The sequence below is a fragment of the Heterodontus francisci genome, chromosome 29 (assembly GCF_036365525.1).
Source record: "Heterodontus francisci isolate sHetFra1 chromosome 29, sHetFra1.hap1, whole genome shotgun sequence".
NCBI classification, from domain to species: Eukaryota; Metazoa; Chordata; class Chondrichthyes; order Heterodontiformes; family Heterodontidae; genus Heterodontus; species Heterodontus francisci.
This window is the reverse complement of record NC_090399.1, coordinates 45,894,828-45,917,839: the sequence shown is the minus strand read 5'-3', so window position 1 is coordinate 45,917,839 and position 23,012 is coordinate 45,894,828. Positions and strand designations below refer to the sequence as shown.

The 23,012-nt window shown below is 52.0% G+C and overlaps 1 protein-coding gene across 1 annotated transcript; it reads right to left on the bottom strand.

Moving 5' to 3' along the window:
- Positions 1-592: 592 nt before the first annotated feature.
- On the bottom strand, positions 593-21,554 carry slc39a7 (solute carrier family 39 member 7). Its single transcript, XM_068009724.1, has 8 exons — positions 21,455-21,554; positions 16,864-17,206; positions 10,891-11,059; positions 8,910-8,993; positions 7,034-7,162; positions 4,791-4,922; positions 3,251-3,447; positions 593-2,050 (listed from the first exon to the last, which is right to left on the bottom strand). Exons 2-8 carry the CDS (start codon positions 17,176-17,178, stop codon positions 1,799-1,801), a joined length of 1,278 nt encoding a protein of 425 aa, XP_067865825.1. The 5' UTR covers positions 17,179-17,206; positions 21,455-21,554; the 3' UTR covers positions 593-1,798.
- Between the last annotated feature and the right edge of the window lie 1,458 nt (positions 21,555-23,012).

Here is a 23,012-nt window from a genome sequence, read left to right as displayed (position 1 = left end):
TCAGGAGTGTGATGTAATACTCTCCACTTGCCTAGATGGGTGCAACTCCAACAACACTCAAGAAGCTCGGCACCATCCAGGACAAAGCAGCCCGCTTGATTGGCACCCCATCCACAAACATTCACTCCCTCCACCACCGACGCACAGTGGCAGCAGTGTGTACCATCGACAACATGCACTGCAGCAACTCACCAAGGCTCCTTAGACAGCACCTTCCAAACCTGCGACCTATACCAACTAGGACAAGGGTAGCAGATGCATGAGAACACCACCACCTGCAAGTTCCCCTCCAAGTCACAAACCATCCTGACTCGGAACTATATCGCCGTTCCTTCACTGTCAGTGGGTCAAAATCCTGGAACTCCCTTCCTAACAGCACTGTGGGTGCATCTACACCACATGGGCTGCAGTGGTTCAAGAAGGCAGCTCACCACCACCTTCTCAAGGCAATTCGGGATGGGCAATAAATGCTGGCCTGGCCAGCGACACCCACATCCCAAGGATGAATTAAAGAAAAAAGTTAAAAGCTCGGGCAAGGTGGGTGAACCTGAGTGATCAGGCCCAGCTCACAACGTACAGACTCCATGAGGTGTGTGTTTGTGGGTGTTTATTGAATGCAAAGGATTGAGGGTTTTTTAATCATTTCAGAACAGTTGATACATATTTGATACGGCAAAAGAAAATAACCTAGCAACCCAGCCAATTATCATCATGATTCTCTTCCGATGCAGTTCCTTCTACACGGAGCCAGATTACAGTACTTTAACAAAAAAAAATTACAAATTAAAGCACTCTAAACTTCAGATTACACTTTTAAAAAATTATATATATATACACACACACACATTGGGGGCAATTATAACCCAACTCTCCGGGCGGGAAACCCATGGGATAACGCCAGTTTTACGCTTCACCTGGTTACTTCGCTCAGCTGCCGTCAGGTTAAATCTCCACCAGTTTGTCAGTTCTTTCCCCCTCGCATTCACGCGAAATGAAAAACACAATTCGCAGAGTGGAATCCGCATTTGCCTCCAAGAATGAGAAAGGATGCAGTAAAGGTTTTCTATTTTCTTGGGCCTTGTTTTAACCATTGTTGCAATGCCACTTCCCGCCTGTGTCGTGCCCAAAGCCACCCGTTGGTACAGGAGGAGGATTGCTCCCCGCCCCCTTGCTGCACCAGCCCGCATCCAGCACTGAAGGGCACTGTCAGTTCTTGCTCAACTGAGGGATGGGCTGAAGAAGTGAGCTTTGATTTTTTTTTTGTTCTCCCTCCCCCTCCCTCATAGACTGGTCCTTTTGTCAGGTTCAACTCTGCAGCTCATTAGACCCAACAAAAAGCAAGATCAGTGATACAAACAGCTCAGGACTCGGACCCTCCGCTGGAGTTCCGGATCCCAAATCAGGAACGGCGAATGAGAGCCAAGGGCTACGATCCAGATGTCACCAGTGTTGGGGTGATGCACTCACATTGCCACTGGTCCCAAACCCAGCCTTGCACAATGAAGTTTCCTTAAAAATATATAGATATATATATAAAACTGATTATCAGCTGATACACTTTCCACTCCCGAGCGTTCACTGAAACACTCCAGGAGAGTTGAGGACTGCGTGACTCCCTGCCGACCGCAGACCCAGTTGGTTCCTATTGGTTACATGTCTTCCCCACCCCCGCGCCCCTCTCTTCCACTCACAATGAGGTTCTGTCGGTGCCCCTCGCTATTCCTCTCGACGCCGCCCGCCCGCCCTTCCACAACCCCCCTCCCCCCCACCACTCCGTGTCCGATCGCTGTGGGGGGTCCTACTCGTACTCTGCGATCAGGACCATCATCAGGACTCCAACGAGCAGAGCCGTCACCTCCAGCAGCGACTGCAGGGGCTTCGAGTCGTCCAGCAGCTCCGGGATGACGGACACAGTGGCGATGTAGATGAAGCCCCCGGCGGTGAAAGGGAGAATCCAGGCGGTAGCTGCCTCGCCGATTCCCTCCGCCATCAGGGAGCAGACCGTCCCAGCCAGGGCACCAATGGCAGTGATCAACTGCAGCATCATGGCCTGCGAGAGCAGACAGAGAACGAGAGAGAGACAAGATCAACCACAGGGGGCAGAGAAAACAAAAGCAAGCTAGTTAACACTAAACCTTAATAAATCACTGGTTAGACCCCAGCTGGAGTTTTGTGTCCAGTTCTGGGCTCCACACTTTAGGAACGATGTGGGTGCCTTGGAGAGGGTGCAGCGGAGATTTAGTTGAATGGGATCAGGGATGAGGGAGTTCAGTTAATGTGAAGAAGCTGGGATTGTTCTCTTTAGAGCAGAGAAGGTTAAGAGGAGATTTAATCTAGGGGTTCACAATTATGAGAGGTGGTGATAGAGTTAAGGTGGAGAAACTGTTTCCAGTGGCAGGAGGGTCAGTGACCAGAGGGCAGAGATTTAATGTGATTGGCAAAAGACCCAGAGGTGACATGAGGAAACATTCTTTTTTAAAGCGGTGAGTTGTGATCTGGAACGCGCTGCCTGACGGGGCGGGGGAAGCAGATTCAGTCCTAACTTTCAAAAAGGGGAACTGGATAAATAATGAAGGGGAAACATTTACAGGGCTATGGGGAAAGAGCAAGGGAGTGGGACTCATTGGAGGGTTCTACCAAGGAGCCAGCACAGGCACGATGGGCCGAATGGCCCCCTTCCGCCCTGTCTCATTCCATGACTCAACAGCAATGGAGTGTGAGGTGACGAGGAGATCTTTGGGAAGGTGACCAAAAGCTTGTTCAAAGAAGTAGGTTTTAAGGAGCGTCTTAACAGAGGAGCGAGGCGGAGAGGTTCAGGGAGGGAATTCCAGAGCTTAGGGCCCAGGCAAGCTGCCAATGGTGGAGCGATTAAAATCGGGGATGCTCAAGAGGGCAGAATTAAGATGAGCGCAGATATCTTGGAGGGTTGTGGGGCTGGAGGAGATTACAGAGGTGGCTGTGGTGGGATTTGAACCCAAGGATGAGAATTTTAAAATGGAGGCGTTGCTTAACTGGGAGCCCGCGCAGGCCAGCGAGCACAGGGGTGACGGGTGAATGGAACTCAGTGTGATGCTCACTTCAGCAGGGAGGGTTCGGACAACTTGATGCTTCTGGTGCTGCAGGGTATGAGGGACAGTGGGGGGGGGGGGGGGGGGGTGAGCTCATATTTCCCCGTGGCAAAGTGATGGCACTGCTTTTGGCCACAGCTCCCCCCGACCTGCCCTGTCACTCCCTCCCGCCCATCGCTTACTTTGTGCTTGCTGCACCCGGACTGCACCAGGATCGCAAAGTCACCAATCTCATGGGGGATCTCGTGCAGCAGGATGGTGATGGTGGTGATGATGCCCACGTTGGTGCTGACCAGAAACGAGGCGCCGATCGCCAGCCCGTCCGTGAAGTTGTGGGTGAAGTCCGCCGCCAAGTTCAAGTAGCCCGACACCTTAATATCTGAGATCGGGGGAGAGAGAGAGAGGAGCTGCTCGTGAGATAACTGTGGGAAGGCTGGCGTGCCAATGCATGTGGCGCGTGTCGCGACACGCGGTGCCATGTGACACACTGCGGCGTGTGTCACATCACAGCACATGGGATGGTGCGTTGCGGTGTGTGGCTCATCTTGTGGCACATCGCAGCTTGTTGGATGGCGCGGCATGTGATGCATTGTGGCATGCGGTGTGGCACGTGGGATGGCACAGCTTGTCGGGTGGCCCGCTGCAAAACCACAATGTCCCTTCCCTCCTGAATCTACTTTGCGTCATAATTCCCACAAAACCAGGGAACGGCTGCCACTGCGCTTCACCGAGCCTCCATCGGCCGGGCAGAATCTGCAACCCAACTCCCGAGGTCACTGGCCCACAGTGAAGCAGCCAGCAGTTTGCAGCCCTGCTCCTGTGCCCCCATTTCCCCTGCCTGTCCCACCCTGTTCCTGTGTCCCCATCTCCCCTGCCTGTCCCGTCCTGCTCCTGTGCCCCCATTTCCCCTGCCTGTCCCACCCTGTTCCTGTGTCCCCATCTCCCCTGCCTGTCCCGCCCTGCTCCTGTGCCCCCATCTCCCCTGCCTGTCCCGCCCTGCTCCTGTGCCCCCATCTCCCCTGCCTGTCCCCCCATTTCCCCTGCCTGTCCCGCCCTGTTCCTGTGCCTCCATCTCCCTGCCTGTCCCGCCCTGCTCCTGTGCCCCCATCTCCCCTGCCTGTCCCGCCCTGCTCCTGTGCCCCCATCTCCCCTGCTTGTCCTGCCCTGTTCCTGTGTTCCCATCTCCCCTGCCTGTCCCACCCTGCTCCTGTGCCCCCATCTCCCCTGCCTGTCCCACCCTGCTCCTGTGCCCCCATCTCCCCTGCCTGTCCCGCCCTGCTCCTGTGCCCCCATCTCCCCTGTTTGTCCTGCCCTGCTCCTGTGCCCCCATCTCCCCTGCTTGTCCTGCCCTGTTCCTGTGCCCCCATCTCCCCTACCTGCCCCACCCTGCTCCTGTGCCCCCATCTCCCCTGCCTGTCCCACCCTGCTCCTGTGCCCTCATTTCCCCTGCCTGTCCCACCCTGCTCCTGTGCCCCCATTTCCCCTGCCTGTCCCGCCCTGCTCCTGTGCCCCCATCTCCCCTGCCTGTCCCGCCCTGCTCCTGTGCCCCCATCTCCCCTGCCTGTCCCACCCTGCTCCTGTGCCCCCATTTCCCCTGCCTGTCCCGCCCTGCTCCTGTGCCCCCATCTCCCCTGCCTGTCCCGCCCTGCTCCTGTGCCCCCATTTACCCTGCCTGTCCCGCCCACCTTCCCCACTGTGACCATCGTGATGCTCTGCACTTACCAGTTCCCTGCACCTTGGCTTCGGTCTTGGCACTGGGGACATCAGGCTTCCTGCGCCTGACCCCACCCCTCGGTTCACCATGTTTGTTGTCCTCCTCCTCCTCCAAGCTCTCCTTGGCCTTTGGAGCAGCAGCTAAAGAAACAAAATCAGTGAAGTCACAAGGCAAGGCTGGGAGCTCCACCCCCTTGGCTCCCCCCTCCCCCCCCAAAGATGGAGGTTTTTCCGCACCCACTGACTGGTTAAAAGCAGAACCTAAAAATTCTCCCTCATCCTAAAGCAGGAGAAAGGAGATATCAACGCCTTTGGGTGTAGTATTGCCACTCTATGTCACATATCCCATGGCAGATACAGCACAGGTTAGATACAGAGTAAAGCTCCCTCTACACTGTCCCCATCAAACACTCCCAGGACAGGTACAGTACGGGGGTTAAGACAGAGTAAAGCTCCCTCCAATCTGTCTCCATCCCGTACTCCCAGTGCAGGTACAGTACGGGTTAGATAAAGAGTAAAGCTCCCTACACACTGTCTCCTTCAAATACTCCCAGGACAGGTACAGTACGGGGGTTAGATCCAGAGTAAAGCTCCCTCCAATCTGGCTCCATCAAATACTCCCAGGACAGGTACAGTACGGGTTAGATAAAGAGTAAAGCTCCCTACACACTGTCTCCTTCAAATACTCCCAGGACAGGTACAGTACGGGGGTTAGATCCAGAGTAAAGCTCCCTCCAATCTGTCTCCATCAAATACTCCCAGGACAGGTACAGTACGGGTTAGAAAAAAAAAAAAATGGGGTCAGATACAGAGTAAAGCTCCCTCTACACAGTTCCCATCAAACACTCCCAGGACAGGTACAGTACGGGGGTTAAGACAGAGTAAAGCTTCCTCTGCACTGTTCCCCATCAAACACTCCCAGGACAGGTACAGTACAGGGGTCCATCGGCGCGGAGGGGTTTCTTGTACGGGCTGCTCCTGCACACTCTCCACTTCCTCGCCCTCGTCAGCCGGCCGGACACGCCCTGGCGGTCCGCGTTGCCATCTGGTGGCCTGGGGAAACCCCGATGGAGGTCTCTATACGCGGGAGTCTTCCCCTTTACATCGGGGACCTGGGGTGGAGGGTGCTGCACAGAGCAGTCCCGTGCAATAGGCTTTTAAGTAGGTTCACGGACTCCCAGGCCAGCTGTACTTTCTGCGGCCTGGACGAGTCCGTGTTCCACATTTATATGGAGTGTGCGAGGTTGCAGCCCCTATTTGAGTATCTGAAGGGGCTGCTCCTCAAATTCTGGCTGCACTTCAGTCCCACGCTCCTGATCTTTGGGCACCCGGTGCGGAGGGGCTTGGGCCGGGAGGAGGATCTCCTCGTCGGTCTGCTCCTGGGCCTGGCCAAGGTGGCAATTCACAGGTCCAGGTTGCGGGCCGTCGGGGGGTCCGTCCTCCTCGATTGCCTGCCCCTCTTCCGCGGTTACGTTCGCGCCCGGGTGTCCCTGGAAAAGGAGCATGCGGTGTCCGCCGGTACGCTTGAGGCCTTCCGCGACCGGTGGGCACCGCAGGGACTGGAGTGCATCGTCGACGCCGAGAATGGCATTTTAATTTGAGTTTTTTGTTTATTTATCTGGTTTTAATAAAGTTATTTTAAAAATATAAGTATGTATATAAAGGGGGCCTGAGGAATAAAGGCCCCCTCAACAAAAAAAAAAAAATGGGGTCAGATACAGAGTAAATCTCCCTCTACACTGTCCCCATCAAACACTCCCAGGACAGATGCAGCACGGGTTAGATACAGAGTAAAGCTCCCTCTACACTAAAAAAGAAAAAATAAAGGTTAGATACAGAGTAATCTCCTTCTACACTGTCCCATCAAACACTCCCAGGACAGGTACAGCACAGTTAGATACAGAGTAAAGTTCCCTCTACACTGTCCCATCAAACACTCCCAGGACAGGTACAGCACAGTTAGATACAGAGTAAAGTTCCCTCTACACTGTCCCATCAAACACTCCCAGAGCAGGACAGGTACAGCATTTAGCACACAGTCCCACTCATCCCTCGGACACGCGCCATGCCAACTGCACGATCGAGGTTCCCCCTTGAAGCAGGAACCCACTAAGAAGAGGCTGCACCACGGTTACATTAAACCCAGTCCCCTCTCCTGCAAGCTCTCAATGCAACAGGTCATCATCAGCACCCCACAAGCCCCTCCCCACACAGACAACACTAAGTAAACAAACCGCACTCTCAAAACACACCGTGTGCGTGACTGTGGCCGTGACCACCTTTCACGTGACGGACAAACTTTTCCACCACCAGGAAGGCGATGATTCCACCGAGTACCCAGAGGCCGACAGACGTCACGTGGGAGTGGTCGTGGCCATGAGCTGCAGGACGAGAGAGAGAGAGATAACAGTGAACAACTCAGTCAGTCATCCCAACCCACATTAACCAATCATAGCAGAGCCTCGCACTGCACTGCAGGCCGAGAGAGGCAGCAGGGCCTGGCTTCAAATCCCCCTCCGGAAACTCAGCACAGAATCCACGCAGACACTCCCAGAGCAGTACTGAGGGAATGCTGCACTGACTGGGGGTCAGTACTGAGGGAGTGCTGCACTGACTGGGGGTCAATACTGAGGGAGTGCTGCACTGACTGGGGGTCAGTACTGAGGGAGTGCTGCACTGACTGGGGTCAGTACTGAGGGAGTGCTGCACTGACTGGGGGTCAGTACTGAGGGAGTGCTGCACTGTCAGAGGGTCAGTACTGAGGGAGTGCTGCACTGACTGGGGGTCAGTACTGAGGGAGTGCTGCACTGACTGGGGGTCAGTACTGAGGGAGTGCTGCACTGACTGGGGGTCAGTACTGAGGGAGTGCTGCACTGACTGGGGGTCAGTACTGAGGGAGTGCTGCACTGACTGGGGGTCAGTACTGAGGGAGTGCTGCACTGTCAGAGGGTCAGTACTGAGGGAGTGCTGCATTGACTGGGGGTCAGTACTGAGGGAGTGCTGCACTGTCAGAGGGTCAGTACTGAGGGAGTGCTGCACTGTCAGAGGGTCAGTACTGAGGGAGTGCTGCACTGACTGGGGGTCAGTACTGAGGGAGTGCTGCACTGACTGGGGGTCAGTACTGAGGGAGTGCTGCACTGTCAGAGGGTCAGTACTGAGGGAGTGCTGCACTGACTGGGGGTCAGTACTGAGGGAGTGCTGCACTGACTGGGGGTCAGTACTGAGGGAGTGCTGCACTGACTGGGGGTCAGTACTGAGGGAGTGCTGCACTGACTGGGGGTCAGTACTGAGGGAGTGCTGCACTGACTGGGGGTCAGTACTGAGGGAGTGCTGCACTGACTGGGGGTCAGTACTGAGGGAGTGCTGCACTGACTGGGGGTCAGTACTGAGGGAGTGCTGCACTGACTGGGGGTCAGTACTGAGGGAGTGCTGCACTGTCAGAGGGTCAGTACTGAGGGAGTGCTGCACTGACTGGGGGTCAGTACTGAGGGAGTGCTGCACTGTCAGAGGGTCAGTACTGAGGGAGTGCTGCACTGACTGGGGGTCAGTACTGAGGGAGTGCTGCACTGTCAGAGGGTCAGTACTGAGGGAGTGCTGCACTGACTGGGGGTCAGTACTGAGGGAGTGCTGCACTGACTGGGGGTCAGTACTGAGGGAGTGCTGCACTGACTGGGGGTCAGTACTGAGGGAGTGCTGCACTGACTGGGGGTCAGTACTGAGGGAGTGCTGCACTGACTGGGGGTCAGTACTGAGGGAGTGCTGCACTGACTGGGGGTCAGTACTGAGGGAGTGCTGCACTGACTGGGGTCAGTACTGAGGGAGTGCTGCACTGACTGGGGGTCAGTACTGAGGGAGTGCTGCACTGACTGGGGGTCAGTACTGAGGGAGTGCTGCACTGACTGGGGGTCAGTACTGAGGGAGTGCTGCACTGACTGGGGGTCAGTACTGAGGGAGTGCTGCACTGACTGGGGGTCAGTACTGAGGGAGTGCTGCACTGACTGGGGGTCAGTACTGAGGGAGTGCTGCACTGACTGGGGGTCAGTACTGAGGGAGCGCTGCACTGTCAAAATGGGGCGGTGAACACACCCACCGAGGAGGCCACATGCTGAATCCTCATCGCTGTCTTACCTTCGTGTGAGTGCCTGTGATCGAAATCGGGATCCTCCGAGTGACTGTGCGAGGGATCAGGTGCCTCGAGGTGAGAATGTGGCTCTGCAAAAAAAAACAATTAGTTTCCAAAACAACTGACTTTATCCAACACCTGGCTCGTTCCCACGATCCAACCCCCCACCCCGAGCCCTTCCCACCCCAGAGTGCAAGCTGCAGCCCCACTCTCTGTCCTCTGATACCCCCTTCACTGCCCCTCCCCGACCTGTACCACCTCCTCCGAGGGTCAGCGCTCTCCGAGTCTAGTCTGGGTGAAGGGCTGTGGCGCACTGGTGTCATTGGCGTTCCGCACCCCTCACCCACAGGCCTTCCGCGTGGTGATCGGGTGCAGAGATGCCATCTACAGCTTTCCAGCCCAACCCCCCCCGCATCATCCTGACATCCGAGGTGACTTGGCACAGACCTTCCCGCTCGCAAGTGTTGGGATTGCCTCGGACATTCCATCAGGGGCTGGCCATTCCCCTAAGCTGTCTGAGCATCTTTACGTCCAGGAGTGTGCCCCTAACATCCAATATCTAATTATACAACAATGTAACCCAGGGATGCAGCAACAGGAAGCCCACAGTGTCCTGAACGGAGTCTCATTTCTATCACCTTCTCTAAGATGTGCTACTTCACCCCCTTTCAAAGGCAGACAGATTGATAACTCAGAATGTGCTGTCTCAGTGATAACATTAGAGGAGAACTGGTTAAACACTTGAATATATAGGGCGATGAGGATACAGCAAGGGAGTGGGGTTAACTGAATAGCTCTACCAAAGGGCCAGCACTGGCACGATGGGATGTATGGCCTCCCTTCTGTGCTGGATCATTAAGGCCAGAGACAAATGTCTGAGCTTCAAAGCTGCCAAGCGAACACAGAGAGGAACAGACAAAGCAAATTCCAGCTACTGAACCCATTCTCAATTCTCTCATCAACCAGTGACAGCCAAGTATCAAACCACGTGCCTGCCATTTACAAATCTGTGTTTGTTCACGCAAAACCTGACTTCTTCCATGTCAGTCTGCTGGGTTCAGAGCAGGGACTGTGAGCTCGCAATCTCTTGCCTGCAATTCTCACCGCTTGCCCATCTGTCCCTCTGTATCAGTTTGTTTCCTGCCACAGGAGTGCTGTGCTGAGCCCGGTCCTGGTGTGGGAGCAGCCCATATATCTGTCACTAACACTGGCTGAGAAATTCCACAAAGCATCCATTCTGGCCTTAATACACATGCTCAAGGACCGCAGCCTGCGAGTTTTTACATCGGTGTCATAGAGAGATACAGCACCGAAACAGGCCCTTCAGCCAATTGAGTCTGAGCCGACTATCTTCCACCTATTTATACCAATGCTACATTAATGCCATTTTCCCTCTCACATCCCCATCTTCCCTCAATTTTCCAACCACCTACCTACACTAGGGGGCAATTTTTTACAATGGCCAATTTACCTATCAACCCGCAAGTCTTTGGCACGTGGGAGGAAACCGGAGCACCCGGAGGAAACCCACGCGGTCACAGAGAGAACTTGAAAACTCCGCACAGGCAGAAGCCAGAACTGAACCCGGGTCACTGGAGCTGTGAGGCTGCGGTGTTAGCCACTGCGCCGCCCTGTGTGAAATCACTTCATTTTAAAACACAACTGCCCGAAACCTCTTCCCACCCCCCTTCCCCACCACCCTCCCCTCCCCACCACACCCAGACTCGACCGCAGCTTTATCCCCTCCCAACAATTGCCCTCTCCCCTACCTCCAACCCTGGACCCTCTCGCCCCCTCACATCACTGCCCCTCGCTCTGCACCCTCCCCTGCTCTGCCCCGCTCCACCCCGCCCCTCACTCGCACCCTCCCCCACTCCACCCCTCCCCCCCTCTGCCCCACACCGCCTCTCACTCGCCCCCTCCCCCACTCCGCCCCTCGTTCGCCCCCATCCCTCCTGTCTGTCTGGCGAGGCCATGCTGACTTACCGAGTGCATGCGGGATGAGATGGAGGAAAGCGTCTCCCAGCAGCCCTCCCGAGGCAAAGCTCAACAGCACTTTGAGGAGACATTTGTGTTTGGAAGTGTTTGCCTCGACAGGGATGAAGAAGAGGATGAGGAAGGGAGCGGCACTGATCAACACTGTCGCTCCAATAGCCTGTGGGACACAGACACATATCAGTTTACACAGAGAAGACGATGAGATACAGGTCACCCAATTGCTGAACTACTTCAGGAGCTTCCTGACAGTGTCCGACAGCGTAATGGCCCATGATGACAGTGTCAACGGTGACTTAGACGGTAGCAGTCCCGCCTTGTGGTCAGGAGATCATGGGATCAAGTACAGTATTGAGGGAGTGCTGCGCTGTTTGGGGGGGGGGGGGAGTGGGGAGGAGGTTCAGGACCGAGGGGGTGCTGCACTGTCGGTGGGGAGGTGGTGGGGGTCAGTACCGAGGGGGGGTGCTGCGGTGTCGGGGGTCAGTACCGAGGGGGTGCTGCGCTATCGGGGCGGGAGTGGTGTCAGTACCGAGGGGGTGCCGCGCTGTCGGAGGGTCAGTACCGAGGGGGTGCCGCGCTGTCGGAGGGTCAGTACCGAGGGGGTGCCGCGCTGTCGGAGGGTCAGTACCGAGGGGGTGCCGCGCTGTCGGAGGGTCAGTACCGAGGGGGTGCCGCGCTGTCGGAGAGTCAGTACCGAGGGGGTGCCGCGCTGTCGGAGGGTCAGTACCGAGGGGGTGCCGCGCTGTCGGAGGGTCAGTACCGAGGGGGTGCCGCGCTGTCGGAGGGTCAGTACCGAGGGAGTGCCGCGCTGTCGGAGGGTCAGTACCGAGGGAGTGCCGCGCTGTCGGAGGGTCAGTACCGAGGGAGTGCCGCGCTGTCGGAGGGTCAGTACCGAGGGAGTGCCGCGCTGTCAGAGGTGCCTTGTTTTGAATGCGACGTTAACCCGAATCCCCGTCTGCCCTCTCAGGCGAGATCCCACGGCCAGTATCTGACGAAGAGCAGGGGAGTTCTCCCTGCTGTCCTGACTAATATTTATCCAAATAGTCTCACCAATGAGCCGTCATTGGCCTCAAACACTGTGTCGAAGGTCTGGGTGTGAGAGATTCTCATCTGGTGCTGGGAGTTCGAACAAGTGGAGCCACTGATCGAGGAGTGACACAGCGAGTGGTCACAGGACATTGTGAGGTCACGGGCCACCTGCTGAGAGGTCAAGGGGCTTTGCGGGAGTCATGTGAGGGGAGATGTGATAAACTGAAGAAAAACGTCAAGGTAATAGAGCAGGGTAATGATAAACAAAGTGTGGCAGGAAGCAACAGAGCATGCAAACTTAAGAGTGCACCAACAGATAAGGCCAGAGACTGCAACAATGGTAAAAAGACCAATTTGAAGGCTCTGTACCTGTTGCGTACAGCATTCGTAACAAAATGGATGAATTGTTGCACAGATAGAAATGTATATGTATGACCTGACAGCCATTACGGAGACACAGTTGCAGGGTGACCCTGGCTGGGACCTGAACACTGAAGGGTATTTAACATTTTGGAAAGACAGGAAGCTAGGAAAAGGTGGTGGGGTTGCCCTATTAATTCAGGATGACTTTAGCTCGAAAGAGCAAGATGTAGAATCTGTTTGGGTACAGATAAGTAATAGGAAAGGGAATAGGTCTCTGGCAGGTATAGTTTATAGTTCCCCCTAACAGTAGTTACGCTGTAGGACAGAGAATACAGCAAGACATAAATGGGGCGTTTATGAAAGGCACCTCAATAATCACGGGTGACTTCAATCTACATGTAGACTGGGCACATCAGATTGGCAAGGGGAGCCTAGAAAATGAGTTCATAGAGTGTATTCAGCACAGTTTCATCGAGCAGTACATTTTAGCACCAACCAAGGGGCAGGCTATTCTAGACCTGGTACTGTGCGATGAGACAGGATTAATCAATAACCTTGTAGTAAAAGAGCCTCAAGGCAACAGCGATTAAAATGTGATAAAAATTCACATTCAGTTTGAAGGCGAGAAGTGTGGGTCAAAGACTAGTGTTTTAAACCTAAATAAAGGTAATTATAAGAGTATGAAGGCAGAGTTGGCTAAAGTGAACTGGGAAACTATGTTAAAGAGTAGGACAGTAGAGATGCAGTGGCAGACTTTTAAGGAGATATTTAATAACTCTCAGTAAAGATTTATCCCAGTGAGAAAGAAAGAAATAAAATAAGGAAGTTAAGAATAGTATCAAATTGAAAGAAACACTGCACAATTCTGCAAAGATTAGTGGCAAGTCAGAAGATTGGACAGAACCAGCAAAGTATGACTAAAAAAAATAAGAGGGAGAAAGTAGAGTATGAGAAAAAAGTAGCTAGTAACATAAAAAGACAGTAAGAGTTTCTGCAAGTATTTAAATAGGAAAAGTGTAACTAAAGCTAGTGTTGGTCCTCTAGAGAGTGAGTCTGGGGAATTGATAATGGAAAACAAGGAAATGGCGGAAGCCATTGAACAGGTATTTTGTATCTGTCTTCACTGTAGAAGATTAAGAAACCCTCCCAAAATATTTGAAAATCAAGAAGCGAAAGGCAGGGAGTAACTTAAAAAAAAAATCACCAGGGAAAAGGTGCTGGGAAAACTATTAGGCCTAAAAGCTGACAGGTCCCCAGGACCAGATGGCCTGCATCTTAAAAGAATTGGCTGCAGAGACAGTTGAGGCTTTGGTTATAATCTTCCAAAATTCCTTGGATTCTGGAAGGGTCCCAGCGGACTGGAAAATAGCAAATGTAATACCTTTATTCAAGAAAGGAGGCAGACACAAAGCAGGGAACTATAAGCCAGTTAGCCTAATATCTGTCATTGGGAAATTGCTCGAATCCATTATTAAGGGGGTCATAGCAGGATACTTAGAAAATCATAATGGGATCAGACAGAGTCAACATGGTTTTGTGAAAGGGAAATCGTGTTTAACCAATTTATTAGAGTTCTTTGAGGAAGTAACAGGCAATGTGGATAAAGGGGAACCTGTAGATGTGGTATACTTGGATTTCCAAAAGGCATTTGATAAGGTGTCACATCAAAGGTTATGACACAAAATAAGAGCGCATGGTGTAGTGGATAACATATTAGCATGGATATAGGACTGGTTGGTTAACATAAAGCAGAGAGCAGGAATAAGGCATTTTCTGGATGGCAGCTGGGGATATAGTAGTGTGCCACAGGGATCAGTGCTTGATAGAGTGGATGATGCTTCCTCTTGTGGGGGAAACTAGAACGATGGGACACGGTTTAAAAATAAGAGGTCTCCCCTTTTAAGATGTAGATGAGGAGAGTTTTCTTCTCTCAGAGAGTTTTTAGTCTGTGGAATTCTCTTCCCCTGAAAGCAGTGGAAGCTGGGTCATTGAATTTATTGAAGGCTGAGTTAGATCGATTTTTGATAGATAAGGCAGTCAAGGGTTATGGGGGGGGAAGACAGGAAAGTGGAGTTAAGGACACAATCAGATCAGCTATGATCTTATCGAATGGTGGAGCAGGCCTGAAGGGCCAAATGGCCTACTCCTGTTCCTATGAGTCACTGGGCTTTGTGGGGTCACTGGTCTTTGTGGGGAAGGTGGGAGGGGGGGGGGTCAGCATGCACTGTGAGCTTACGAGACACCAAGGGAAATACTAAAAATATTGTCTTGTGAAGGAGGTTGGGGGCGGGGGGTAGGGGAGAAGGGATTGTCCTAGGTGTGACAGGGAGGTGGTCTCACTGTCCTGAGCCACACACGAAAATCGACGCGCAACAGAACAAGAGATGAGAAGGAGGAAGGTACCCCTCTCAATAAATGGATCTTGCCTCTCTGTCGCCAATCGACAAAGGTTCAAAAATTAGCTCAATATTTACATTCGCCCACTCAGACTTCACAGTAAAGCAGGAAAAGAATACAAACTGAGGCCTCGGTGACATTACTGGCAAACCCGCCACCTGCTTTAGTCCTGGGCCACGCTGATCGCGACGTTCCCAGTCTGTCCTGGGTTTGATTATCTCGGGGCTGCTGCTTCCCGATCTCTATCCTGGGACCTCAGTGCGCGCAGTAAAGCCAGGTGAGGGGCAGAGCCAAGCTCTGCGGCGATGCCTTCCACTCTCAAATAGCCATGGAGCACATTCTGGGTTCACGGTTGGATGAGGTAATCGAGGGGTTTGCCCCTTGGAATGTTACCCGGGCAAATTCACGCGGAGGAGGATACAAGAGCTGCACTAAAGAGAGAAACATCAAGACAGGTCTCGTAAATGGAGAAAAGAATGTGCATTTCTATCGATGCCTTTCACAGCCAGGACGTCCCAACGCACTTTATAGACTTTTTGAAGTCTAGCTGCTATGTAGGAAACATGGCAGTCAGTTTGCACACAGCAAGCTCCCACCAAGCAGCAATGAGATAAATCAGACATTAATCCATTTTTAGTGGAGTTTGGGGGATGAACATGGGTCAGGAAGCTAGCCGTGCTCCCCTCCTCTCATATCGCCACAGAACAGTACCAGACAGAAGGAGGCCATTCAGTCCATCAGGTCTGTACTGGCTCTTTCAAAGAGCAATCCAGTCATGCCCCACTCCACCACTCCTTCCCCCCATTCCTTCAATTTTGTCTCGTTGAATTATTTATCCTTTTGAATGCTACTACTGAGTCCACTTCCACTGCCCCATCAGGCAGTGCATCCCAAAGATGAACCCCTCATTGCGTTAAAAACGTTTTCCCTCATGCCACCTCTTGGAATTGATCCCATGGGACCCATTCTGTCCAGAAACAGGCTGATAAGAGGCCCTATCAGATTCACTCAGCGCTGCACTGAGAGCGTCAGCCTCGATTTTGCACTCAGGTCTTGGTGTGGGACTTGAACCCATTCGGATTCTGAGAAAAAGGGAGCCAAGATGGGGACAGGGCGGGACGTCAGCGTTTGGAAGAGCTGGACACAGATCGTACGACAAAACCATGATACTTTGCTGCGACACAATATTTTTGCAATGAATCTTGACAAGCCAAGTGAAAAAGGGGTAAGGGCTTTGGGAATTTCTGTGACGTAAGCAGAGGAAGATCACTTGGCCTGGTTTGGAACGCAACGGAACTGAACTGGACTTTCTAGATGGGGGACGAGCTGGAAACAGTGGAGGTCCAAAGAGACTTGGGGGCCCCTAGTACACAGATCGTTAAAATGCCATGAACAGGTACAGAAAATAGTCAAAATCTTGAGTTGAATGCTGGCCTTTATATCTAGAGAAACACAAGGGGTTAGAGGTCATGCTTCAGCTATACAAAGCCCTGACTAGAACACACCTTAGGAGGAAATATTGGCTTTGAAGAGAGTGCAGTGTAGATTTACCAGAATGATACCTGGACTGTAAAGGTTAAACTACAAGGAGAGATACAAACTAGGGATGCATTCCCTTGAATTTAGAAGGCTTGATCGGTTTTCAAGATATTAAGAGGAACTGATGGGGTAGATAGAGAGAAACCTTTTCCACTGGTTGAGGAGTCTCAGGCAAGGGGGCACAGACTAAAAATTAGAGCCAGACCTTTCAGGAGTGAAATTAGGAAACACTTCTACACATAAAGGGTAGCAGATGTTTGGGATTCTCTTCGGCAAATGGCAACTGATACTGGATCAATTGTAAATTTTTTAATCTGAGATTGGTAAGAGCTTTGCTCACCCCAAGGTATTAAGGGATATGGAGCAAAGGCGGATACTTGGAGTTATTTCACAGGGCAGCCCAGATCTCATGGGATGGCCATACTGGCTCGAGGGGCTGAATGGCCTCCTCCTGTTCCGATGAACTGGGCTGGTGAACCGGATTGGAACGAGATTATGACCTGTCTTGGACCGGACTGGACTGGATTGGAATGGAACAAAACTGGTGGATTGGGTTGGACTGGATTTGAACGGAATGGGACGGAACGGAATTTGACCGGTGGATTGGATTGGGTTGGACTGGAACAAGACACCAACCTGTGACCACAGCTCAACTGGGTTCGATGCCTCCTTCCCGGCTTGTGGCAGCTCCGATGCCATGGCCTGCTTCCAGCGACTCTTCCCCTCGTCTTCCTGCGAATGTGCGTGATCATCGCGCGGGTAGGAGTGGCCGGTGAGGTCGTCCCCGTGGTCGTGCGAGTGGCCGTGGTGGTCGTGCGAGTGGCCGTGGTGCATGTCGCTGTGGGAGTGGCCGTGACCCGCCACCATCTGGAGGGCCAGCCCGCAGCAGAGGAGATGGGTGAGGAGCAAGGGAAGGCCCCTGGGCCGCAGCAGTCTGAGCAAGGCTGCCATTTTCTTTCTGCGTGTGCCAGACAAAACCCTGCAAGGCAGAGGAGGAGGAGACAGGACACGTTAGCCATGGAAAGCCCAGGGTACATTACAGAACTGACAGACTCCCAACTGCGCAAGCAGGTTTGGTCACCAAACTCTTCCCCACCCCTGGAACATTCCGGGTCACCAGCCAGCACAGCAAAGGAGGGGCAGCCGAACTTTCACCCGTAGGAATCAGAAGCTGCCTCCTTCAGAGCAGTGCAGACTGAGCAGTCCCAAGGGCAGGGCCCACTTTTGGCCAAGGGTTCCAAAAGACCCTGCCCTTGACTTGATACATTCCTTCTCCCCGTTACTGCACAAAGAGGAGGGGAGACCCGAAGGGAAGACAGGATCTGGAAGCATTACATAAGGAGTAGGAGCTGGAGTAGGCCATTCGGCCCTTCAAGCCTGCTCCGCCATTCAACAAGATCACGACTGATCTTCTCCCTCATCTCCGCCTTCCTGCACTATCCCCATGTCCCTTAGTACCCAAAAATCCATCGATCTCAGTCTTGAATACACTCAACGACTGAACATCCACAGCTCTCTGGGATAGAGAATTCCAAAGATTCACAACCTCTGAGTGAAGAAATTTCTCCTCATCTCAGTCCCAATGGCTGACCCCTTATTCTGAGACTGTGACCCCGTGTTCTAGATTCCCCAGCCAGGGGGAAACATTTTCTCAGCATCTACCCTGTCAAGACCCTTAAGAATTTCATGTTTCAATGAGATCACCCTCATTCTTCTAAACTCCAAGGAATGTAGGTCTAGTCTCCTCAATCTCTCCTCATAGGACAATCCCCTCATCCCAGGAATCAGTCTAGTGAACCTTCATTTCACTCCCTCTAGGGTAAGTATGTCCTTCTCTAGGTAAGGAGACCAAAACTGCACACAGTACTCCAGGTGTGGCCTCACCAATGCCCTGTATAACTGTAGTAAGACTTCTTTACTCTTATACTCCAATCCCTTTGTAATAAAAGCTAACATAACATTTACCTTCCTAATTGCTTGCTGTACCTGCATGTTAACTTTCTGTGATTCATGTACAAGGACACCCAGGTCCCTCGAAATGCAAACGTTTCCCAGTCTCTCACGATTCAAAAATAAATCTGCTTTTCATCCCCCCCCCTCTCTCCTCCCTACCAAAGTGGATAATGTCACAATTCGACACCTTGTGTTCCCTACGTTCTTGCCCACTCTATCCCTCTGCAGCCTATCTGCTTCCTCCCTCACTGCTTAATTTCCCGCTTTCTTTGTACCGTGAGCAAACGGCCACACTTGGAGCACAGTGGCAAGTAGTCCACAGAGAAGTTCAAAGGATCTGCCTGAGGGCAAAATAAAAGCAGACCCCCACCCCCTTTCCAATCAGTGCAACATCAGAGGGTTCCATCACTATGGCAACACTTAGATCACAATGCAAAATCCAGAACTTTGAAACTAGGGCCGGATTGAGAATCCTCGGGGCCTGGTCACCAACAACTTCAACCCCCCTTTGCACAACACCGACCTCCCCGCACCCCGCCATCAAACCATTAAAACACAAAGCTCATGGAGTCATCACAGCTCTGTAGAGCAATCCAGTCAGTCCCACTCCCCCACTCGATCCCCTGAAAATTTATTTCCTTTGAGCCCGTCCAATTCCCTTTTGAGAACACTGATCGTCTCCACTTCCACCACCCCGGTGGGCAGCGAGTTCCAGTTCGTTACCACCCGCTGTGTAAAAAGGTTCTTCCTCATATTCCCCTTTCATCTCTTGCCCAAAACCTTCAATCTGTGTCCCCTAGTCCTTGTACCATTTGTTAATGGGAACAGTTTTTCCTTGTCTAACTTATCTAAGCCTGTCATAATCTTGCACACTTCTATTAAATCTCCCTTCAATCTCCTTTGTTCTAAGGAGAACAAACCCAGCTTTTCCAACCGAACCTTGTAACTAAAATCCTCCATCCCTGGAACCATTCTGGTAAATCTCCTCTGCATCCTCTCAAGGACCCTCACATCCTTCCTGAAATGTGGTGACCAGAAATGGACGTAATATTCCAGTCAGGGCCTAACCAGAGCTTTATAAAGGTTCAGCATAACTTCCCTGCTTTTGTACTCAATACCTCTATTTATGGAGCCCAAGATCCCATATGCTTTACTAATCACTCTCTCAATATGTCCTGCCACCTTCAAAGATCTATGCACATGCACCCCCAGGTCCCTCTGTTCCTACACACTCTTTAGAACTGTGCCATTAAGTCTATTTTCCCTCTCCCAATCCCTTGTGCCAAAATGCAACATCTCACACTTCTCTGTATTCAACTCCATCTGCCACTTATCTGCCCATCCTACCAGCCTATCTATGCCCTGTTGCTTGTCAACAGGTCTCATTCTCACTGTCTGACACACCTCCAAGCTTGGTATCATCGGCAAATTTTGAAAGTTTACTCTGTATTAAAATGCATGATGAAGTAAGCCTCTAGAATGTTTACACACTGCATTAAACATTAAAGCAAATCAGATCACAATATATGACACTAAAATGAAACAAATCCCAACATTGTATGCAACTCCCCCAGGATAGAGGGGGCTGTAGCTGGAGGGAGGTGGGACCCTGTGGTCCCAAGTGCAAATTCCCCCCCCTACCTGGCTAAAGCTTTCAATCTGACAATATTCAGATGAATAACTGGACTGGAGGGATCCAAACCAAGACGGGAGGAGAAACATGCTGGGGTAGGAACACACAGTGTCCGATCCTTAATTCCATTGACTGCAATGAAACTTCTACTGCATTCAGTTTAAAATCCCTGAGACAATAATTTAGCATTATGTATGAAAAATTGATTCATAATGTTAAATAAAACCACGATGGTGCAACATAAAATCCATCAGGCATATCGATGGGGCAGAAAAGCTCGGTCATACATGCGGCACTAGTGAAAGAAGAAATCGCAACAATCAGAAGGAAGTGAAAGAGGGAGGCTCGTTGATCCACACAGGCTGTACTTTATACAGAACACGCATGCCTACCCTACTCATAGAAAGGCCCCGCTGCAAACTACCATCTCGCAGTTTTTATTTCCCAACCCCCCCGTTGCAATCATCCCAGCTATTCCTACGTCTATGACTCTCAATCCACCTTCCCGTAAAGGTTCTGATCCAAATGCGCAAGTAGCAGTAAAACTCAGGGTGACCCCTGAATCCTAGATTGGCACGAGACCAACCTACAGCAGCTGATCTTACACTGCGCAGGATTGGCACCAGGTGCAGTATAACTCCAGTCATTCGACCACTTTTCTAACATTTTGTACTCAGTGGCAGAGTATCTGGATTTCGACATTTAGTTTGCCCCTTAAGACTCACAATACTCCTGGATCAGGCATTTAACAAACAACTTGCATTTATATCGAGCTTTTCGTGACCACAGGACACCTCACAGTGCTTTGCAGCCAATGAGGTACTTTTCGACATGTAGTCACTGTTGTCATGTAGGAAATAAGGTTGCCAATTTGCGCACAGCAAGCTCCCACAAAGAGCAATCTGATGATGACCAGGTCACCTGTTTTTGTGATTGAGGATAAATACATGGCTGGGTCAACGGGGGAAAACTCCCCTTCTCGCCCTTCTTCAAGATAGCGGCCCTGGAATCATTTACGTCGCCCAGAGGGCAGACGGGGCCTCAGTTTAACGTCTCATCCAAAAGAGGGCACCTCCGACAGCGCAGCGCTCCCTGGGCGCGTCACAGCCTTGATTTTTGTGCTTGTGTCTGTGGAGTGGGGGACTTGAACCCACGCCCCCTGGGACTCAGAGTGTTACCAGGAACAGCCACGGCCGACAACGAGAAAGAAAAAGGGCAAAATATCAAATGCAAATCTCCCGAGTGCCAGTCAGTCATCCTTGACTGCAGGCTGCAGATAGATTGTTAGTTCAGGCAGTGCTGATAAATCCTCTCTCTTTCCCGGTGCAGATCCGGGATCCTGTTAACTCTTTAGCATTTGTCTCCACGCACAGACTGGCTGCAAAGTGCTGAAGCCCGCAGTCAGTACCAGCTGGAACAATGCAGACACCTGCAACTGCAAGAGGCTGTGAACACAACTCCCTCACCCCCTACTCCAATGCAACTTTAAAGCCCCTTCCCCCTTCCCAGTCCCTTCAATGCAAAGCTGCAGAGGGGGGGGTTTGCTGGTGTAATAGCCCCAGTCAGCCTGCTGGAGTTGGTGCCCACTCTTGCTCCATCTCCCACCCCCTCAAGCCTCCCCCCACCCCCAGGTGCCCTTACCTGAGACAGACGTGGCAACTTGCTGCAACCAACAGGCCGGCACTTGCTCATCAATGTCGCGAGAGGAGTGAAAGGCCCCTCCCACTTCGTCCAACTCAGCAGCTGCCCCGCACAAACATGGCCGCCGCACCGGGAAACAGCGGCCCGCCCGAGGGGTCGGATGCCCCTCACCAATGTGGCCGCCTCGCCGGAAACAATGATCTCCGCCGAGGGGCGGCTGCCCCGCACGAACATGGCCGCCGAGTCAATTACTCCGCTGACTCCGCCTCACTGCCCTGCATTAACATGGCGGCGGAAACAACAGGCACCGCCCATAGAGTCACAGAGTTACACAGCACAGAAACAGGCTCTTCAGCCCATCGTGCCTGTGCCGGCTATCATGCACCTAACTATTCTGATCCCATTTTCCAGCACTTGGCCCATAGCCTTGTATGCTATGGCATTTCAAGTGCTTATTTAAATACTTCTTAAATGTTGTGAGGGTTCCTGCCTCCACCACCCCTTCGGGCAGTGCGTTCCAGATTCTAAACACCCTTTGAGTGATTTTTTTTCTCCTCAAATCCCCTCTAAACCTCCTGCTCTTACCCTAAATCTATGCCCCCTTGTTATTGACCCCTCCGCTAAGAGAAAAAGTTTCTTTCTATCCAACCTATCTATGCCCCTCATAATTTTGTACACCCCAATCATGTTCCCCCCTCGGCCTTCTCTGCTCTAAGAAAAACAACCCTAGCCTTTTCAGTCTCTCTTCATAGCTGAAATGCTCCAGCCCAGGCAACATCCTGGTGAATCTCCTCTGCACCCTCTCCAGTGCAATCACATCCTCCTTATAGTGCGGTGACCAGAACTGTACACAGTACTCCAGCTGTGGCCTAACTAGCATTTTATAGAGCTCCATCATAACCTCCCTGCTCTTATATTCTATGCCTCGGCTAATAAAGGCAAGTATCCCATAAACCTTCCGAACCACCTTATCTAACGGTGCTGCCGCCTTCAGTGATCTATGGACAAGTACACCAAGGTCCTTCTGTACTTCCTAGGGTCCTACCACCCATTGTATATTCCCCTGCCTTGTTAGTCCTCCCAAAAGGCATCAGCTCACACTTCTTAGAATTAAATTCCATCCTCAGTTGACAGTATTTAGCCCCCTAGGTAGGGTTGCCAACTCTGGTTAGGAGTATGATCATGTGGCATAGAACAGAACCATTCAGCCCATTGAGCCTATGCTGGCTTTTTGCTATCGCAAGAAAATTATGTTAAATTTCAAATTGATAATTTACCCACTACTTGCCTGTGAATTGCCACACTCACCAATTTCATCCATGATCGAATAGCCCTCAATACATTCATTCTTCCCCCTACCCCTCCCCAACTCACAGTGCCTCCAGTGGGAATCTCCGTAACCTTGTTCACCATTTGCCCACCAGTGGAATCGATCTTTCATTCAACCCCAGCGAATTCCTACACTCACCAAATCCCCCATTGCCACTCTGTTGAACAAGGTACTTCCATTTAGCTGATACTCCCAACTCTGAGCACACACAAAGCTCTGAACATCGAC